The sequence below is a fragment of the Humulus lupulus genome, chromosome X (assembly GCF_963169125.1).
Source record: "Humulus lupulus chromosome X, drHumLupu1.1, whole genome shotgun sequence".
Classification (NCBI taxonomy): domain Eukaryota; kingdom Viridiplantae; phylum Streptophyta; class Magnoliopsida; order Rosales; family Cannabaceae; genus Humulus; species Humulus lupulus.
This window is the reverse complement of record NC_084802.1, coordinates 8,594,792-8,613,101: the sequence shown is the minus strand read 5'-3', so window position 1 is coordinate 8,613,101 and position 18,310 is coordinate 8,594,792. Positions and strand designations below refer to the sequence as shown.

The following is an 18,310-nucleotide window of genomic DNA, read 5'->3' as shown; positions in this document are numbered from 1 at the left end:
TTTAATATTAGATCTACATGAAAATAAATAAAGATCATGTATAAGTTTTCCTAACACCTTCCATGGGCGGCTAAGGCTTCAACCTATTTATAGGTGATTACTAGGTTAAGGAAAAAGAAAAGGAAATTAGAATTGAGTTCTTCGTAACCTAAATAACCTAGGACTTGAGACCCATTTTTGACCCGGTTACACTACGATTTTGGAAAAAATGATATTTCTAGAAAGTTGTAGATAGTCGAATTAACTTTCCAACAATACCAAGATTGCCCAAATAGGACTTTGATAGCTCAAGTTATATTGATTTTACTACTGCTAGGTATGAGAATTCCAAATAGGGCAACCTTTTTCCTTGCTCACCACTCCTCTCTCATTTTCGTTCAGCACCACACACTCTTCCTATTCTTGGCCGGACACTATGATGCTAAAAAGGGAAACGATTTGATTTATTTTAATGCCATGAATACACATCTTCACAAAAGGAACCAATACATGCAACCACCAAAAATGAAACAACACATATCAACCTATCTCACTAATTCAAATAATTCAAAATTATTAAATAAACAAATTCATTCAATGTCACACAATTAAATTAACAATTTAATAAAATGATAAAATAAAACAATCGCTTAAATATTCACAATATACACATTTCTATAAAATAAACAATTAAATAAAAAAATTATAGTTAGCTACAATTATAACAGTGGGTCTCTCAGTGCTTTTTGAGGGTCTCTCCGAGATCGGTACGAATAACACTAAGAGACTCGAGTCTCTCAATGCATTTAGAGAGTTTCACGGAGATTAGTACAAATAAGCCTAAGAAACCTATAGGAATTCATATACTCTAACAAAAAAACAAATACAATTTCATAAACATAATATGAAATACAACACTTGTTGGTAACCGGTTTATCATGTGCACAGCGGAATGCACGAGGTGGTGGGTCTGGGGATTTCAATTTTTTTGTTTGTTTAAACAATCTTTAAATAGCCGGATCCATTAACATGCATATAATAATCAATGGCATAGAAAAAGATAAGGAATTTTACTAGAACTATCAATATTCCTCGCTATCTTTTTGTATCTCATACGAACATCCAATCTTTAGCAGCTTCCAAAATACTCAGATCAAGATCTTCTAAGATGTATCTCTACACCTCATGACGCAAGTGGGCACGTAGAATTATGGTGGGAATTATATCTATTCTCAAGATATTCACATGAGATCTTGGAAGACAATTTTCAGGGATATAGAAAAATAATAAGAAATCTATTTTTGTGTCGGTGAAAGGATTAGAAATCTCTAGAATTATATGGAAAACAATTTTCTATCTAATAGTTTTTTTTTATAAAGAATAATAAATTCAAAATTAAAAAATTCAAATTATAAAACAATTATTAAATAATTAATTAAAAACAAAAATATGGTAAATTCCCAATATTTTTTTTGATTTACTTTTCAATTTCTCCAATGAATTAAGGATTTTAACATTTTTCAAAACAAGAAGTTAATTAATTAAGTATTTAAGTGAATCCCACTCATTTAATTTTTTAGATTTATAAAGTTAAATTCAAATCATAAACCTATACTTTTTAAAAACGGATATAATACAATAAAAACAAAAATATGGTAAAAATAAAATTATTCAATCTAAAGTGACGAAAGCCCAACTTTCTATTTTCATTCTGGATCTAAATTTGGGCCATAGAACATTCAACATTCAACTTGGAACTGTCAGCATTCTTACACAGATCTCTCGTAACATTCCCATTTGTGATTTTGATTTTGATTTCATGTTCTTCGATATCACAGAAATTGCTCTCTCTTCCATATATGTGTAGAAGAAGATGATGGTCGAGGATCTTGGGGTCGAAGCCAAGGAAGCGGCCGTACGAGAGGTCGCCAAGCTTTTGCCTCTTCCGGAGCTTCTGCAATCCATCGCCTCCATCAAGGCCGATTACATTACTCGCCAACAGGTATTTCAGTTCGATTCGTTTCCATATTTCTACTCAATTTCGTGATTTTGATTAAGTTACCGAGGTTTTTGAATACTGTATTCTGAGAATTTTGGGTTTTGGAGGATAATTGAGGTATTATATGGCTTCGGTTGCTCACTGATCAAAGTAATGGCTCGTGGTTTTGATCACAAGAGAACTTGGAGGGATTGCATTGTGTGGATTGATGTGATACTTTGCTCGTATGGAACTTAATTGTATATAAACTTAGGGGTGTTTGTTTCTATGCTTGATAAAAATATGTTATTAGGAGTGCTCGTGTTACAGTTATAGCATTCACGTTATCTACATAGTACTTTATTTCTTCAATATTCTGAATGTTCGATTTTATGGGGATTTTTGAATTTTTATTTTGAACTTTGATCAATATACATGAGTCATGTCATAAAGGTATTTAGTTCAAATTCTTGGTTGGAATGATTTGTTATCTGATAAATAAATATATGTATGTATGTATTTTCTAATAAAGAAAGAATTGTTGTTGTGCTCATTGTCAGGCAAATGACGCTCAACTTAGTACAATGGTTGCAGAGCAGGTGAGTATACAAACTTAAACTCGAAGCTTGGAAGAAATGCTATCCAATAATGTTTTTTGACTCAGATTATATGATCTCTGATATTTTGAGTACGAAACTTCGGGATTTGAGTGATGGCAAGCTCATAAGGTTAGTAACATAATCTTTTTTGACAACAGGTTGAACAGGCAGAGGCTGGGCTTGAATCATTAGCATTATCTGAGAAGACAATAAATCAGCTCCGTGAAAATTTTGTTTCTATTGATAAGTATGTATTCAGTGAAATGTGCCTGAGGGTTTCTATTTTTAGCACTTTATTGCAATGTTTACTTATTCAATTGCTAAGTTTGACTTAATTACTCTGTTTGTATCAGTCTGTGTCAAGAATGCCAGAATTTAATTGATAACCATGACCAGATAAAGCTCCTTAGCAATGCAAGGAATAACTTAAATACAACTCTTAAGGTAGGTGAGCTTGACCTTGCCGAAGTTTTTATTTTACACATAATACATCTGATTTGATGAGCATGCCTGTAAGCATGTGATCTTTCTTGTTTTAGCTGTATCTGAATCAAATTCAATTGCTAAGATGAGGTGGCGTTTTTCCTTTTCATGTTCATTTTCTTTCTACACAGTACTCTTTAAAGTGCTGCTGTACTGGCCACTACAATGGCGCCTGCATTTTACTATTAGTTTAGGCAGGAAACTTTTTTACTTATTGATGGTATGAAAGGAATGAGATACTGCAGGACTAGAAGCCTACTCGTCAATATGGTTGATTTAATTTGATTAAGAATATTTTAATCTGGTTATGTGCAGAGGTGAAGGAGTTGTTAAATGTTTTATATGATGTGTTTCTCTATCATTACTTTAGATTAATTTCTCAATTTTGATAGGATGTTGAGGGTATGATGTCCATTTCCGATGAAGCTGCTGAGGCACGGGACTCCCTGAGTGATGAAAAAGAACTTGTTAATACATATGAGGTATTAGTCTCGCTTCCATCCATTTATGCTTCTTTTCTTTGGATCATAGTCTCACCAGTTATTATGACAAGTTTTTATTTTATCTTTTAGTGCTCTTAATTGTTTTAACGGATTGATCAATAATTAAGTTTATAAATTTCACATATATATTTTTTCTCTTACCATCCATTGATTTGCTGTAGAGATTAACTGCTCTTGATGGAAAACGGAGGTTTGCATTAGCAGCTGCATCATCTCACAAGGAAGAAGTTGGAAGGCTAAGGTATTCCTCTCTTGATTTTATAGTTCATCTATTTTGATTCTTGTTGATGCATTTACATGTCTTTGTTCTAAGTTCAGTTGTTAAGAAGGAAGAATATTGCACTCCTGTTCTGGTTCTTGCAATTCCATAATTTACATCGTGGATCTGTAATATTGCTGTAATAAATTGAGAAAATTAATAGAATCTTGCTCTAATACCTGCTGTTGCAAACTTTACTTAATTCTTGAAATAAGATGACATGAATTAGGGGTTGTGATCACGTATTTTCTCTTTAATTTTCATTGTTTCCTTTGAAGCTAGAAATTGGTTTGTTTGGTTGATATTTAGAACATACATATTGTAGATTCATGGTTCTCTTAGTTCGAGAAATTCTGAGGAATAAAATTAAGAGGCTCATCCCATTCCTTTTTTTTTTTTGACTCTTTTTCAAATTTGAGAAATGTTGGTAAATCATATATTTTATTATAGTTTAATGATTTAGAGTATTGTTTCCTATTTGATCCCGTTGAATTACATAATCAAAGTTGCGATTAGATATATTCATTAAAAAGAATTATCTCTAAAATTCACTAAATTGTGACTTGAAATAATGATTTATCTTAAGGGATGACAGCCTGGTATAAAACATTAATTCTTACTGAGAATGCTACATTGTCAAGCTTTTTCGTTGCATTTGCCAAAATGCTTTTTTTGTTTTCAAGGACTATTATTACATGTTGAGGCTTATCTACTTGTTTCATTTTGTTTCTACCCGAAAATATCTCAGAGAATATTTTGAAGATGTTGACCGGACTTGGGAAACATTTGAGAAGACATTGTGGGGCCACATTTCTAACTTCTATAAACTTTCTAAGGAAAGGTAAAGTCCTACACAACCTACAAAACTATTTATAGGGTTGTAACTTTTGAATACATATTTTATTTAATGTTGTTAATATTAGATTGCAGGGTTATTGATACCAAAACTCTCTATCTTTCCATCTCTCTGATTAATGTCATTCACTTATTTGGCTTTTATTAACATGTATGTTTTTGTGTTTGGGTTTTGGGAGATCTTGAAGGTGCTAATATGGTTCCAATCCGTCGTGACTAAAGGAATATTGGAAGATGTTTAATCAAATTTCCAAGGACAATTAAAGTGCATTTATCATCATAGTAGAATCCAATCCAATTTAATGGAGACCATATAGCTCCTAAGGCCATACACAATATGGAAAATTATTGTGTAGTGATTGTTTTTGATCACTATATTTTTAGTATTTTCGGTACATAGATAAGTTACAACTCTATTTTTTTTTACATGACGGTGTATAATGCAATTACAAGAGACCTCACATACGTGCGTGAAATAAGCAATTTGAATCTTAATTGTGGCATCCTAAATTATTCAAAATTTTCTGAAAATTTGTGAAAGATTTTTTGTCACTACATTATAGTTGCAATTTGTCTATGTACCAAAAATACTAAAAATACCTATAGGTAGTGATTAAAAACAATCACTACTACAATAGTACCCATTAGATATCATCTTTCTATCTTTGCTGAGATATAGTTAGAGTAACTCAAAGCAGCAAAGAATCTATAATCAGTCTACATTATTTTTCTTGTTTATTGTTTTTTTTTTCAATCGAGGGAAGTGGCTGTTTATAATTGAACCTGGCTGACCTTACATTACTCTTAGTGTCATTTGCATGATTAATTTTCATGTTTGATGTTCACGTATATTTTTTTGGCCTTGCAAGTGCATCTACTCTGAAAGATATATCTTAAACATTGATAACTTTAGTTAGTGCATTGGCTGTATTAGTCTTGGATTTCTTATATTTGTTCTAGCCATTTTGTTCTCATGTGGTGTTATGTATGTTTTTTCTGTTTTGCAGCCCACAAACTCTAGTTCGTGCTCTGAAGTAAGTGCTGAATAGTGTTTCTCAGTGTTGAATTCCATAATATGCTGCTGTATTTATCTCTTTGGTATTTGTTATGTCCATTTTGTATTGTCATACATTTTCCTTTTTATTTATGGGATTAAACTAGTTAATTGTACACAAGACTTGTTTTGATATATTTGTAAGTCTGACTGTATGGTTATTTTCATTTACTTTCTAATCTTACTTCACACTTTAAAAGATTCAAGAAATTTTTGAAAGCTGCGGTCCCTTTTTTCTTGAATATTCACGTTGCACTAGTTATTTGGTAGATCTTTAGTATATAACTTTTCGTATGGAATAGAAATCACAAGTTGTAGAGGATTTACTACAAACAGTTAAACCTTATAATAATTACCTTCCACTACCCACCCAGTTTTCATGTGCAGCACTGTCGTTTTTTAAGTGGAGTTCTCATGGCTTGGTGCTTAAGTTATTTTGTACTCATATGAGTTCTAAGGAAAAAATAGTTTCATATCATATGTTAAGTCTTTAAAGAGCAATGATATGGGCTAACATCACAACTAGTTGAAATGTGAGATCTACATGTGAATTAATTGCTGTGGGACCCATTTGTATTAATATTTGATGCTAAACAAAACATGTCCATTTAGCAATTTTCTTCTCTAAATTCACATATAGAGGGGCACAAAATGACTATCATTTTTTCATCAGCTGCTGATTTATTTACTTTAGTGCTACTCCTGTAGTTGTTTAAGGTTTTTCTTTCATTTTTTTTCTAGGGTTGTTGAAATGCAAGAAATTCTTGATCAACAACTTGCTGAAGAAGCAGCAGAGGCTGAAGGAGGTGGTGCTATGGCATCAGTTGCAAATCCTCGAAGAACTGCCAAGTAACTATTCTGACGTGGTTTTAAATTTATGTCTTAGCTCTGTGCTTGTGTATTTGCCTTCTAACGTTTTGCATACATGTGTGTGATTATGGGAATTCATATTGTGTTGCTTAGAAGTAAGTTAATAATAAGATGCATTTTGTGCTCACTTTAACACAAAACTGCATCAAGAGTCTTGTTTTTATTCTTCTCATCCTTTTTTCCTTGTTCCACTACCCTCTGCAGAAAGTCTAACAAGTCAGTGGCTTCTTCAAGAAATTTAACACAGCAGAAGCTAAACGCTCAGGGAAAAGGCTACAAGGACAAATGCTATGAGCAAATTAGAATGACTGTTGAAGGGCGATTTAACAAGCTTCTCACTGAGGTATTTTATTTGTAATGTCCCAGACAGATGAAATGCAAATAGTGTAACGTTTTTTTATTTTATTTTTAAAATTTTATTATTATTTAATAATAATGTGTCATTTCAACTGTGATTTGTGTATCAGTTTGTTTTTGAGGACCTTAAAGCAGCACTAGAGGAAGCTCGGACGGTATTCACAACTGTTCTCCTTATTGCTCTAAAGTTGTGATATTTAACTTTGTTATTTGCTGAATTAGCATCTTTGTCAGCATTGTCATTTCTCTTTTCATTAAAGTGAATTGTTTTTCATTCTCTTCTTTAGTTTGATGCAGTTCATTCTATTCTCGTCTTATTTGTTGATTTTCTTGTTCTCTTTTATATTTTTTAGATTGGAGAAGAGCTTGGTGATATTTATGACTACGTGGCTCCTTGCTTTCCCCCAAGGTTTGTGTATAATATTTTGTTGGTTTTTCTTTTTTGATTTTTGAGGCTTCAGCTTATTTGTTCTTTATTTGCTGGATTTGAAATGTAAAGTTGCTGTACAATTTGCTTCATTTTTATATTCATATGCATATAGGTACATTAAATGAGACTAGCATTGTTTGGCTGATTGGTAGTTGCTTAAATTCTGACATAGAAAAATGTTACAACACCAAGTCTGATTTTTTCTGGGTAAAGTTAGGAGCTTCAATAGTTTGTCACACACATGAGGAGCAGTCACACACATGAGGAGCAGTCTTTATAAATTTTAGATCCAAAAATCCATGCATATGTTTTTATTGCTGTCGTGGACTAGCACATTAGTAGACTTCCATTGCTATGTCGTGTTTTGTGGCTGTCAATGTCATGACTTACAAACTGTATAATAGGCTTACTCACAAGGTGTGTAAGATTTATCATTAATAAAATAGTTCTTGTTTCTTATTAAAAAAAGAGATTAAAATTCCTCTCCTGATTTTTTCTATGATTGCAGATACGAGATATTCCAACTTATGGTGAATCTGTATACTGAGAGGTTTATTCAAATGCTTAGATTACTTAGTGATAGGGCAAATGATCTGACGAACATAGAGATTTTGAAGGTATTCTCCCAATTCCTTGTGTCTTTCAAACATTTAATTGCACAGTCAAAGACTGTATTATCCCTTGTAAAAAAAAATAGCCTGGCTTGCTAAATGAAATAAATAATATGATTGTATACGGCCTGTTTGGTTGCGAAACATAAAAGTAGAATGGTTATTTTTTGCTTCTTGCCAGATGTTATGGTAATGTATTATTAATTTTCTCAAAAATCTAAAAAGAAATTATGCCAAAAGCTTGTTGTTAATCATAAAAATAATAAAATAAAAAGTAAAAATGAAGTCCCAACATGCCAAGAAAAATTGAGTTCAACTAGCCTTTTCAATACCAAGAACTAGATAACTGGTTGGGTAGTTGAATTATGGTTTACATGGTTAAAGTTGCATCTCTTACTTTTTTGAACTAGGTAACTGGTTGGGTAGTTGAATACCAAGAAAATCTGATTGGACTTGGTGTTGATGACTCTCTTGCACAAGTATGTTCGGAGAGTGGTGCAATGGACCCTCTTATGAATACATATGTAGAGAGAATGCAGGCTAATACGAAGGTAAGATTTTAACTTTTCTGTTTTGTTTTGTTAAGCTGTATTGTCTGACAACAAATTTCTTGTTCTCTTTCTAGAAATGGTACTTGAATATCCTAGATGCTGATAAGGTACATCCACCGAAGAAACATGAAGACGGAAAGCTTTATACACCAGCTGCTGTTGATTTGTTCAGGATCCTAGGAGAGCAAGTGCAAACTGTTCGAGATAATAGTACTGATCTCATGCTATACAGAATTGCTTTGGCAATTATTCAGGTTATTTAGTCAATCTTTTGTTTCCTAATAATTGATTTAACTTCCATTGTTTCCTATTTTCAATCTTTTGAGTGATATGATTTCAAAAGTAATCTATACATGGTACAGTTATCACTTGTGCATAATTTTTTTTTTAACAGGCAAAGGGTTTCCTAATATTTATGTGAATTGCTTTTGTTCTTTAGTTGTGTTTGTGCATTCCATTTATTTGAGAAAATAATGTTAAATCTTCATGGAAGTATTGTTTTTTCTTTAGGATTTTAATATTTGTTTCCATTAGATGATCTAATTATTCTTGCTGGAAATCTTGATTCAGACATTTTTTTTACCTGTTCTTTTCTTTAATCCCACCTGTTCTGCATCCTGTTAATATTTGGATCCTGTTACATATGATTCTTTCAGGTAATGATTGACTTTCAAGCAGCAGAAAGACGGAGATTTGAAGAACCTGCTTCTGAAATTGGTTTGGAACCTCTATGTGCTATGGTTTGTAATTATCTACATGCTAGTACTTTAAATGAAAAAATTGGGCCTATGGGAACTTGCATCCAATGCCTTTTCGCTATAAATTGCAGATTAATAACAATCTTCGCTGCTATGATCTTGCAATGGAGCTAAGTAATAGCATCATAGAAGCTCTTCCACAAAACTATGCTGAGCAGGTTACATACACCATATCAATATGGTCATTCTAGTTGTGTTGGTCTGAAGTATTTTTGTTTTTTGCATTGGCTTGTCTCTTCTTAAATTTTGTGACTTTCATTTTTACAGGTCAATTTTGAGGATACTTGCAAAGGTTTTCTAGAGGTTGCGAAGGTATGTTGGTATATTTTGGTGGATCTACTTGTAGAATCTTGTTTACTTTTCTCTTCATAATGAATATCATGTACAATAGGGATAGTGTTACTAGTTTTTTTTTGTATTGTAGTGGTACTAGTTTTTATCCTCGTTGTCTGTTCAATAAGGGATAGTTTCTGAGGAAGGCATCTTGCTTTGCTATTTGTCCGCGTTTCTGACCAGACTTCAATATAAATGTTTGATTGATTGTAGGAGGCTGTGCATCTAACCGTGAGTGTTATATTTGAAGATCCAGGAGTCCAAGAGTTACTTATCAAACTTTATCAGAAAGGTAAAATATATTATAACTATAGGTGTCAATGGGTTGTGGGTTGGATTTGATTGATATTAGAATTCTTTGGACGAACCCAAAGCTCTCAGTTTGGGAATAATATAAGTATGTAACTGAAAGTTGCTATGAAGCCCAAAAACTAAAACCCAGACTTCATTAGGGGGATTGAGTTGTTTTTTTTTCCTTCCCTCTTTTGTTGCTTAGCTTAGCTTTCATTTTAAGGATAAATGATTTATTTTTAAAATTTTTATAATGTTGTAGCAAATCAGCAATATGTTTGAAAATGTGTGAAAAATGACTGATTTGTTTACTTTTCTTACATCTTTTTGCTGTTTTTTCATCCATGTTTAATTTTCTCCTTGTGAATTTTCAGAGTGGTGTGAAGGGCAGGTTACTGAGTATCTTGTTGCAACGTTTGGTGATTATTTTAATGATGTAAAATTGTAAGTTTTTTTCCCCTCTGAAACTGGTAACCATATTTGGTGTTTTCGACATTTCTACTATTGCTAGTTTGCTACAACATTTTATGATGTGAAGCTGACAATCTCTCTGTTAAAATAATATCATCTCACATATGGAAGAGGTCATCACGTTCATTTTTTAGTCAGGATGCATTTAAATTAGTTAAGATTGTTTTGTCTTCGTGTTAGTCTCGAAGATTACCTGAAAGGGACAGGAAATAAATTTATGCAATGTTGGTTTCAAGACAATAGTGCGTAGTGAAACAATACACCTGTCGGTACCAGTGAATATGTGATATGGATAATAAACATTGTGAACAATCTTTTTATGAAGATGTGCTCTGAATGTTAGAAGGACATTTGCAGTTACGTTCTCTGATATCATTAAGTTGTCTGTTCCTCCATCAGATTCTTTTTGACATTTGTACTCAATGAATGTACCCCTTTGAGCAAAATTTTTTATTTTTTATGTTTCTTATAAAATTAGGAGTTAGTTTATTCTTACCTTGCTTTATGAGGAGACAATCTGCATTTGTTATGTCTTGTATGATTGTACCTTACAGATGATCTTCTTATATATGATAATAATGGCTCTTTTGTTTTTGACACTCTTAAAAAATAAAATGCTTCCCTAATCAAGTTTTATGTTTGTTTAAGGTATGTTGAAGAAAGATCCTTTAGAAGATTTGTTGAAGCTTGTCTAGAGGAAACAGTGGTCGTCTATGTTGATCATCTTCTAACACAGGTATGATTTGTTACAAATAAATTATCTGGTAATTTCCTTCGAATTGTTGTTCTGACTGAAAATCGGAATTGGTGGAATGGCAAAGCTTTGATAGGAATAATCATATTGTTGTTCTGACTGCCTAACATTCCCAGTAGGATCCACATCTTTGGATATCTTTTTATATCTATTCTTTTCATTCTCGTTACAGATTGTTAATTTGCTAAAGGCTAAGTCTGTTTTTGTGAAAATAAGAGGACCCCTGGTTCCTTTTTCAATTTAAGTGATTTAGAAGTTCCTTTGCACATAATTATTAGAGTGGTTTATAGCCATAACCATTCAATGTGTACTTTTTGTAATTGTAAGGGAGATCAAGATAATTTTTATATTTTTTTCCCCTATATTGTTTTTTACCCTTTTGCCATTTTTACCTGTAAAATCATTTGTTTCCGTTATGTTTGATTGCAGAGGAACCATTTCAAGGAAGAGACCATTGACCGTATGAGATTGGATGAGGATTTTCTCATGGACTTTTTCAGGGAGTATATAAGTGTTTCTGTAAGTGCAACTCCATCTTTGACTAGGCTAAAACAGTGTCATTTTCTAACTAGGAAATAAGGGAATGGAAGGGAAAGACTCCATCACTTTGTTTGGATTGTCTTAACATATGGGAGTAGCTATCTCAATCCATTATATTTTCTTCCATTTTCGTAGAACCTAAGATTGCCATTTCTTTTTTATATGGGAGGAATGCATATTTCAGTCTAAAGCTAGGCGTTTTTATCCCTTGTTACCTCAAAACACCACCTTGATTTTCTTCATGTTATCTGATTCTCTTTTTTTATCTCACCCTTTAAAGATAATTTAATAATCTATGGTATGTTCTGGTTTTATCAAATATAAATTACACCGTTTCATTCCATGCTGATTACCGTTACTTTTCCAACCAAATGCCAATTCAATCAAAAAAGCATTTACTTTCCTTATTTGTGTCTATTAATTGCTTCTAACTTTTCTACATTGTGGTTTCTTTAACCTGGCTGCAGAAAGTTGAAAACAGAGTAAGAATACTGAGTGATTTAAGGGAACTTGCTTCAGCAGAGAGCCTGGATACCTTCACACTCATTTACACAAATATTCTTGAACATCAGCCCGACTGCCCGGTAACTTAAAAAATGTCTTTCTTTGTTTTTCGAAATGTCATTGAAATTATCTGTCAACTGCAGAAATTGCATTATCGTACAGTAGTTACATTTTGTTCTATGCATTGCTTTCTATTTCTAACTTTTTCTACTACTAAGTTGCTGCCTTAAATCGTTTATTAATAATTTCTGATCAACTCTATTGCAGCCCGAGGTTGTTGAGAAACTCGTTGGGCTCAGAGAAGGCATACCCCGTAAGGATGCGAAAGAGGTACATCAATACTCCCAGTTTTAATTTTAAATGAGTAAAACAAATCTTACCGAGACAGGTTTCGATTTTCACTTAATTGAGCTATCCAGAGGTTTACCAAGTGATATCATGACTTTTAATTCTCATACACTGTTTGGTTTTGTATACTTGTATACTGCTATCTCAGTTTCAACCTTGAATATTTATTTCTGAGCGAGTGCTTAATCTATACTGAGTGAGAAAATTTCAGGAGTAATTTGTTCTTTATTTTCTACTATCCCCCTATAAATATATATATGATTATGTTTGAGAAAGTGGCTGGAGTTGTTAGCTTGGCCAGAAGTTTGAGATTATATATTTTGTGTTTTGTTGAACAGGTTGTACAAGAGTGCAAAGATATTTATGAGAATTCTCTGGTTGATAAAAATCCTCCAAAGGCAGGTTTTGTTTTCCCAAGAGTAAAATGCTTAACAGCTTCCAAGGGATCATTATGGCGAAAACTGACATAGTTGGAGTAAAATGTGTGGTTGATTCTCCGATTAGAAAGACTCGTATGTTGTTGTCATCAAAATTAAGTTCCTATTCATTTGTTATAATATATTTACTCTATGCTTTACTTTTTTATTTAGGCTAAATCATTTTTCTCTGCTTGTACATCCAATTTTTTATTATATGCCAAAGTTACCCTTGTTTGGTTTGTTTTGTAAATCCGATGGAGCTTATAGTGAAGAGTTTTTATTTTTTCTTTTAATTTTAGAATAAATTTGAAATTGGTTTTGTTAAATGTCTTCTTCATATCTGCAATCTCCTTTGACATTTTATAAGGAATAAGGACATTTGGCATCATAGCAAAGCTAGAAACCTTTGTTTTTTTTTTGTTTTTTTAGTAACATATGCCATCAATTATTATTACAAAATTAAATTAAATTATTAGTGTCGACTCTTAATATGGTTGAAGAAAAATAGTTGGTCTGTTTTAGAAATTAATCCTATATGCATGTGGCCAATCAATTAATGAAGCACAATATTGTTCAAATTTTCAAGTTCTTTACCGTCCTTAGTTTCTTAACGAGGTTAGACCTTGTTTAAACTTTAAGTCTTGTCTTGAGTTCCTCTTCACCGAAAGTAAGGTTAAGATTGAGGAGAGGCACCTTAAAGGAGAGGCACCTTAGGAATTTGAGAGTGATTTTGGCACCTCCTAGTCTTAAGTCTTTTTTTAGAGAAAATACCTGTGCATCTCCTAGTGATTTTGATATCTCAATAGTTATAATTATAATTTTTTAATATAATGGTATATGGTATAGTTACAGACATTTCACCCGTTTTTGAATTTTTTTAAAATAATTTACGGTGATAAAATTAGGGTTCAAATAATTTGTTTCACTCACGTATAAAAAAAATGTGTACAATAGACTGTTTGAACACTGTTTTCGGCATCATAAATTATTTGACATTTTTCGAAAATTTGTAAAATACTTATTCTAACTATATTGTCATATAAAAAAAATGAAATTATAATTATTAAGTGTTGAAAATACAAAGATTACACCAATAATTTTGTTTGAGGGGACAATTTGAGAATTACTCTTTATTTTATTATGACTATGTACAGTTACTTATTACTTTATTCATGTGGAGCATATAAGCTAACATAAATAAAGTATTATTTTATTTTTTTGTTGAGAAAAAAAGTATCAATGGTGTACTTATGCCCTCAAGTCTTTTTATGGAATTTACTCTAGTACCACTATGAGATGGAAGACCATTCATCTCAAAAGGAAGGACCTACATGAGATGAAAAGTAATGAGGTTATTTATTTATTTATTTTATGGGAAAAAAAACATTATTAGAAACTAGAGCAAACTAGATAAATAATAATTTTTTATTCACCACATGGGGTGAACACGTATAGAATTAGACATGAGTAGTATGCACATTGAGAGCAAAACGCACTATAAGGATATTCCTTCATTGATATTGGTGCAATGTTCTTTCTAATTGTGTCATTTTGCGAAGAAAATTAGGAACATATAACATAAAAGTTAAAACTAGAGAAACATTTGTACAATATATAAATATGATTTCACTAATTAATTAAGATTCTCGTGGCTATGCTCCTCACTTGTCATCGGATTCTAATCCTTTGTTCTATTTTTCCTGTTTTCCAACACTTAATTAGCTACATAATTTGAAATTAAAATTTATTTTATTTATTCAATTTTATAAATTAATTAATTTCTATTTTAAATGAGGTGCCTATATTTGATTAGTAGGATATGTAAAAGATACAATAAATGAGACAAAGGATTTGATTTACGTGTCACCACTTGGCATTGTTAATATAGTCAACAAAAAGAAGATTTATTGCCACCATATATTTACAAAATAACTAACTAATATACATTTTTTTAGTATGTATAGGAGTGTTTATGGGTTGGAATCTAACAATTTTAAGAGATTTTTTCTTAAATACACATTTTATTTTATTTTATTTTTTTACGGTTCCTATTTTTTTTTTTAAAAATAATACGCACTTACATTTTCAAAAATACGATTTTCAAAGTTTCATAATTACAAAATACTGTTAGAGATATTTGTATTGTCTCAATGAAAAATAGGAAATACTATTACAACTCTATGCAAAAAATATAATAGACAAAGTAATTGATTAAATAAGATTACAACTCAATAATCAAAATACAAATAAATGTAGAAATAAGAGAAAGAAGAGAATTATAAGAATTACAACTCTAAAACAAAATATAAAAATAAATATGTAAAGGTAAAATAGAAGAATAGAAGATAAAAGCAATGGTAGAAGAAATAACAAGATCAAAAAGTAAAACACTCTCACACTTACACAACCAAAATGAAGAGTATTGTGGATCACCAACTTGAACAAGGTTTACAACCTTTGTCCAAAAGCTTATTTCCCCATATCTCAAGCACTAAGGGATTATCTCAATATTGGAAATATCTCTCTAGAATAATCAAGCATTTTGTTGTATTTCTAGCCAAGTGTTCTAGTGGATAGAAATAGAGTTGTCTTACAAGTGAGCAATATGCTCCTATTTACAGAGTTTTAAGACACCCTTTAAATTTCAAATATCACCAACCCCCATGGCTGTTACCAATATTTAATTGGATGTTTATGGAATTAAAATGAGTTTTGAGAGTTACTGGGAGTGGTTGTACACGAATCTTCTAGCACCGTTCAAGTAGAGGGGGCAAATTTGCTTTAAGGAAAGCACGTTTCGCGTGCCTCGACATTGGTTTATTATTCCTATTGTATTTTTTGCATTTCTGTTCTTCAATTAAATATATCAATGTATATTTTGTTCTTCTCTACTATATTATTTCTAACAATCTTAAAGCAGAATCCGACTACTTCGAAGAAGACGAACAAGTTGAAGGGCGGAAACCAGTTTGAGTTTCCTTTGTTTTATATTTAATTGGTGTTAGGAACTTTATTGTAACGCCCTGGTTAGTCAAGACCGTCACATTGTGTTTTTTAAATAGTGCTTAACTCGCTAAATGAGTCATTAGGCCATAAATCTGCATCTAAGTGTTATTAATGGGCCAAAGTGAAAACCTTGGTCAAAAGGAATGGATATATTTTACTAAAAATATTAAACTATACATGGGATCCCATAAAAGTGTTTACAAAGTTTTTTACAATCCAAAATGGTCATTACAGTTCAAAAGTTACAATTTGTCGACTTAAGCAGCAAAAATAGGGTTAAACCCTAGTTCCCCTGAGAAACACCTTGGTTGTGGTGGTCAAGTGGCTGCATATGTACATGTCGCCACCTAAGCTTTCCACTCAGGGCTGGGTAAGCTTATCTTTCCCTTTACCTGCACCACATAGCACCCGTGAGCCAAGGCTCATTAAGAAAACTTATTACTGCATGTATACAATATAAATAAATAATCATGAAACCATTTTGGGGCTTCAGCCCTAATCAAATGATGACAATCAAGTCAATCTGGGGTCCTGCGCCCTGGATAGATGACTATTCAATCATTCTGGGATCTTGCTCCCTGGATAGATGACTATTAAGTCGTTCTGGGGCCCCATGCCCTGAAAAGATGATTAATGAGACATCCTGGGGTCCTGCGCCCTGAATAGATGACTAATAAGTCTTTCTGGGGTCCTGCGCCCTAAGTTATGTGACTATCAAGTCACTTGAGCCTTTTAGACCTGGCTCTGCGTAACTAGTCATAGACTAGTCAAGTGCTTTAGTTTTCTTCGACTAATAGGTCGGTAAAGCATTTAATGCTCATGTTGATTAGATCTAATCATTTCAGCCTGCGTTCAATACGCTAATGCCGCTCTTGACTTATAAGTCAATTCCATACGACCAACGCTCAGTACCCTTGCCGATCATGATTGATAAGTCAGAGCTTCACGACCAGTACTAAACACCATTGCTGTTTGTGACTAATAAGTCAGTGCCATTCACAAGTAAGTAATGCTTCCCATCATTTACAATGCAACCAATGTCCATATATAGAGCACTCAACATGCCTTATCAATAATCATGTATGTCACATACTGGGTGCAGTTTTCTTACCTCAAACTTGAGCGTGAAATAAATAAAGAACGACCTTTGAGAACGATCCCGACCTTAGGCCCTTAGCGGTCACCTAATCATAACCAAATAGGAAATCCCATTAGTAAAATGAGTAATAAAAGGTTCATGGACTAAAACCCAACCCCGGGACCTCGAATCCTACTAAAACGGTTAGTAGATTCTATCCCGAGCCTTAAGGTTCGAAGACCCGTGCTTAAAACTAGTTAAAACCTAGCCTGGCTCAAAAAGGATAGGTGGGCCGCGACCTGCCCCCAAGGGCCGCGACGCGCCCCCAAGACAGAGAGCCCCCTGTCTGGGTGCTAGGGGCGGGCCACAACTTGCCCTTGAGGGTCACGATGCGCCTGCCAGGCAGAGCCCAGTGAAGGCTCTGGGGTTCACTCAAGTTACGACTTGCATGAACTTGGTCGTGACTTGACCCTGCGAACCCAACTCCCCTGCATATTCCTCAATTCAAACTCAGCCAAAACTCATCAAACAAATCTCAATATCACAACCAATCCTTAATACACCATAACCAACAATCTAACAAAAAAACCCAAGCTCTATATCACTTAAAAGATCAACAAACACCCAATCCTAAGATCAAAATATCAAGCTTTCAAACCACCTAAAAACAGAGTAAAATCCTTGAAATTCAAACTCAAAATCCTTACCTCAATCCCAGAATTAACACCTTCACTTGTTGTAATACAATCCCAAACTCTCAACCCTTAAATCCTCAAGTTAATCTTCTAGCTTGCCTTAAGATTCAACCAAGAGAAAGAGAGAGAAGTAATAGAGAGAGAGAGAAAAGAAAATCTCTGTTTTTGCTCAGTTTCTTCTACAACCTACCCTGGCTGAACATATCAAATGGACTAAATGACCAAATTTCCCCTAAGGCCATCCTACTCTTTCAAAGCTACCCAAGGGAAAAATTGTCATTTTTCACCTATCCCGTTAATCATAATTAACGTTATCCAATTCCCGTTACACCAAATATTCTCAAATAATTATCAAATCATATCCCATTACCCGCTCATTCCTGGTAATGTACTAAACACCAATTTACTAGGGGTGCACACGGGTCGGATTTTCGGGTTCATCGGGTTCGGGTTTCATTTCGAGTTGGCTGGGCCATTTGTGTTTTGGGCCGAAAAGCCCAAATTTGCAAAAAATTCATTTTTTTTTTCAAAAATACCATTTTTTCCCAAAAATATCATTTTTAAATAAATTATGTTTCTGTTAT

The 18,310-nt window shown here is 32.9% G+C and overlaps 1 protein-coding gene across 1 annotated transcript; it reads left to right on the top strand.

Moving 5' to 3' along the window:
• Window positions 1–1,673: 1,673 nt before the first annotated feature.
• LOC133805365 (exocyst complex component SEC6) lies at window positions 1,674–13,240 on the top strand. Its single transcript, XM_062243522.1, has 26 exons — window positions 1,674–1,738; window positions 1,847–1,981; window positions 2,518–2,556; window positions 2,715–2,803; window positions 2,910–3,000; window positions 3,432–3,521; window positions 3,704–3,783; window positions 4,550–4,642; window positions 5,664–5,690; window positions 6,452–6,559; window positions 6,785–6,923; window positions 7,048–7,092; window positions 7,291–7,346; window positions 7,876–7,984; window positions 8,389–8,529; window positions 8,604–8,783; window positions 9,186–9,269; window positions 9,359–9,445; window positions 9,555–9,599; window positions 9,834–9,912; window positions 10,286–10,355; window positions 11,031–11,118; window positions 11,566–11,655; window positions 12,144–12,260; window positions 12,448–12,510; window positions 12,867–13,240. Exons 2-26 carry the CDS (start codon window positions 1,853–1,855, stop codon window positions 12,996–12,998), a joined length of 2,271 nt encoding a protein of 756 aa, XP_062099506.1. The 5' UTR covers window positions 1,674–1,738; window positions 1,847–1,852; the 3' UTR covers window positions 12,999–13,240.
• Window positions 13,241–18,310: the final 5,070 nt, after the last annotated feature.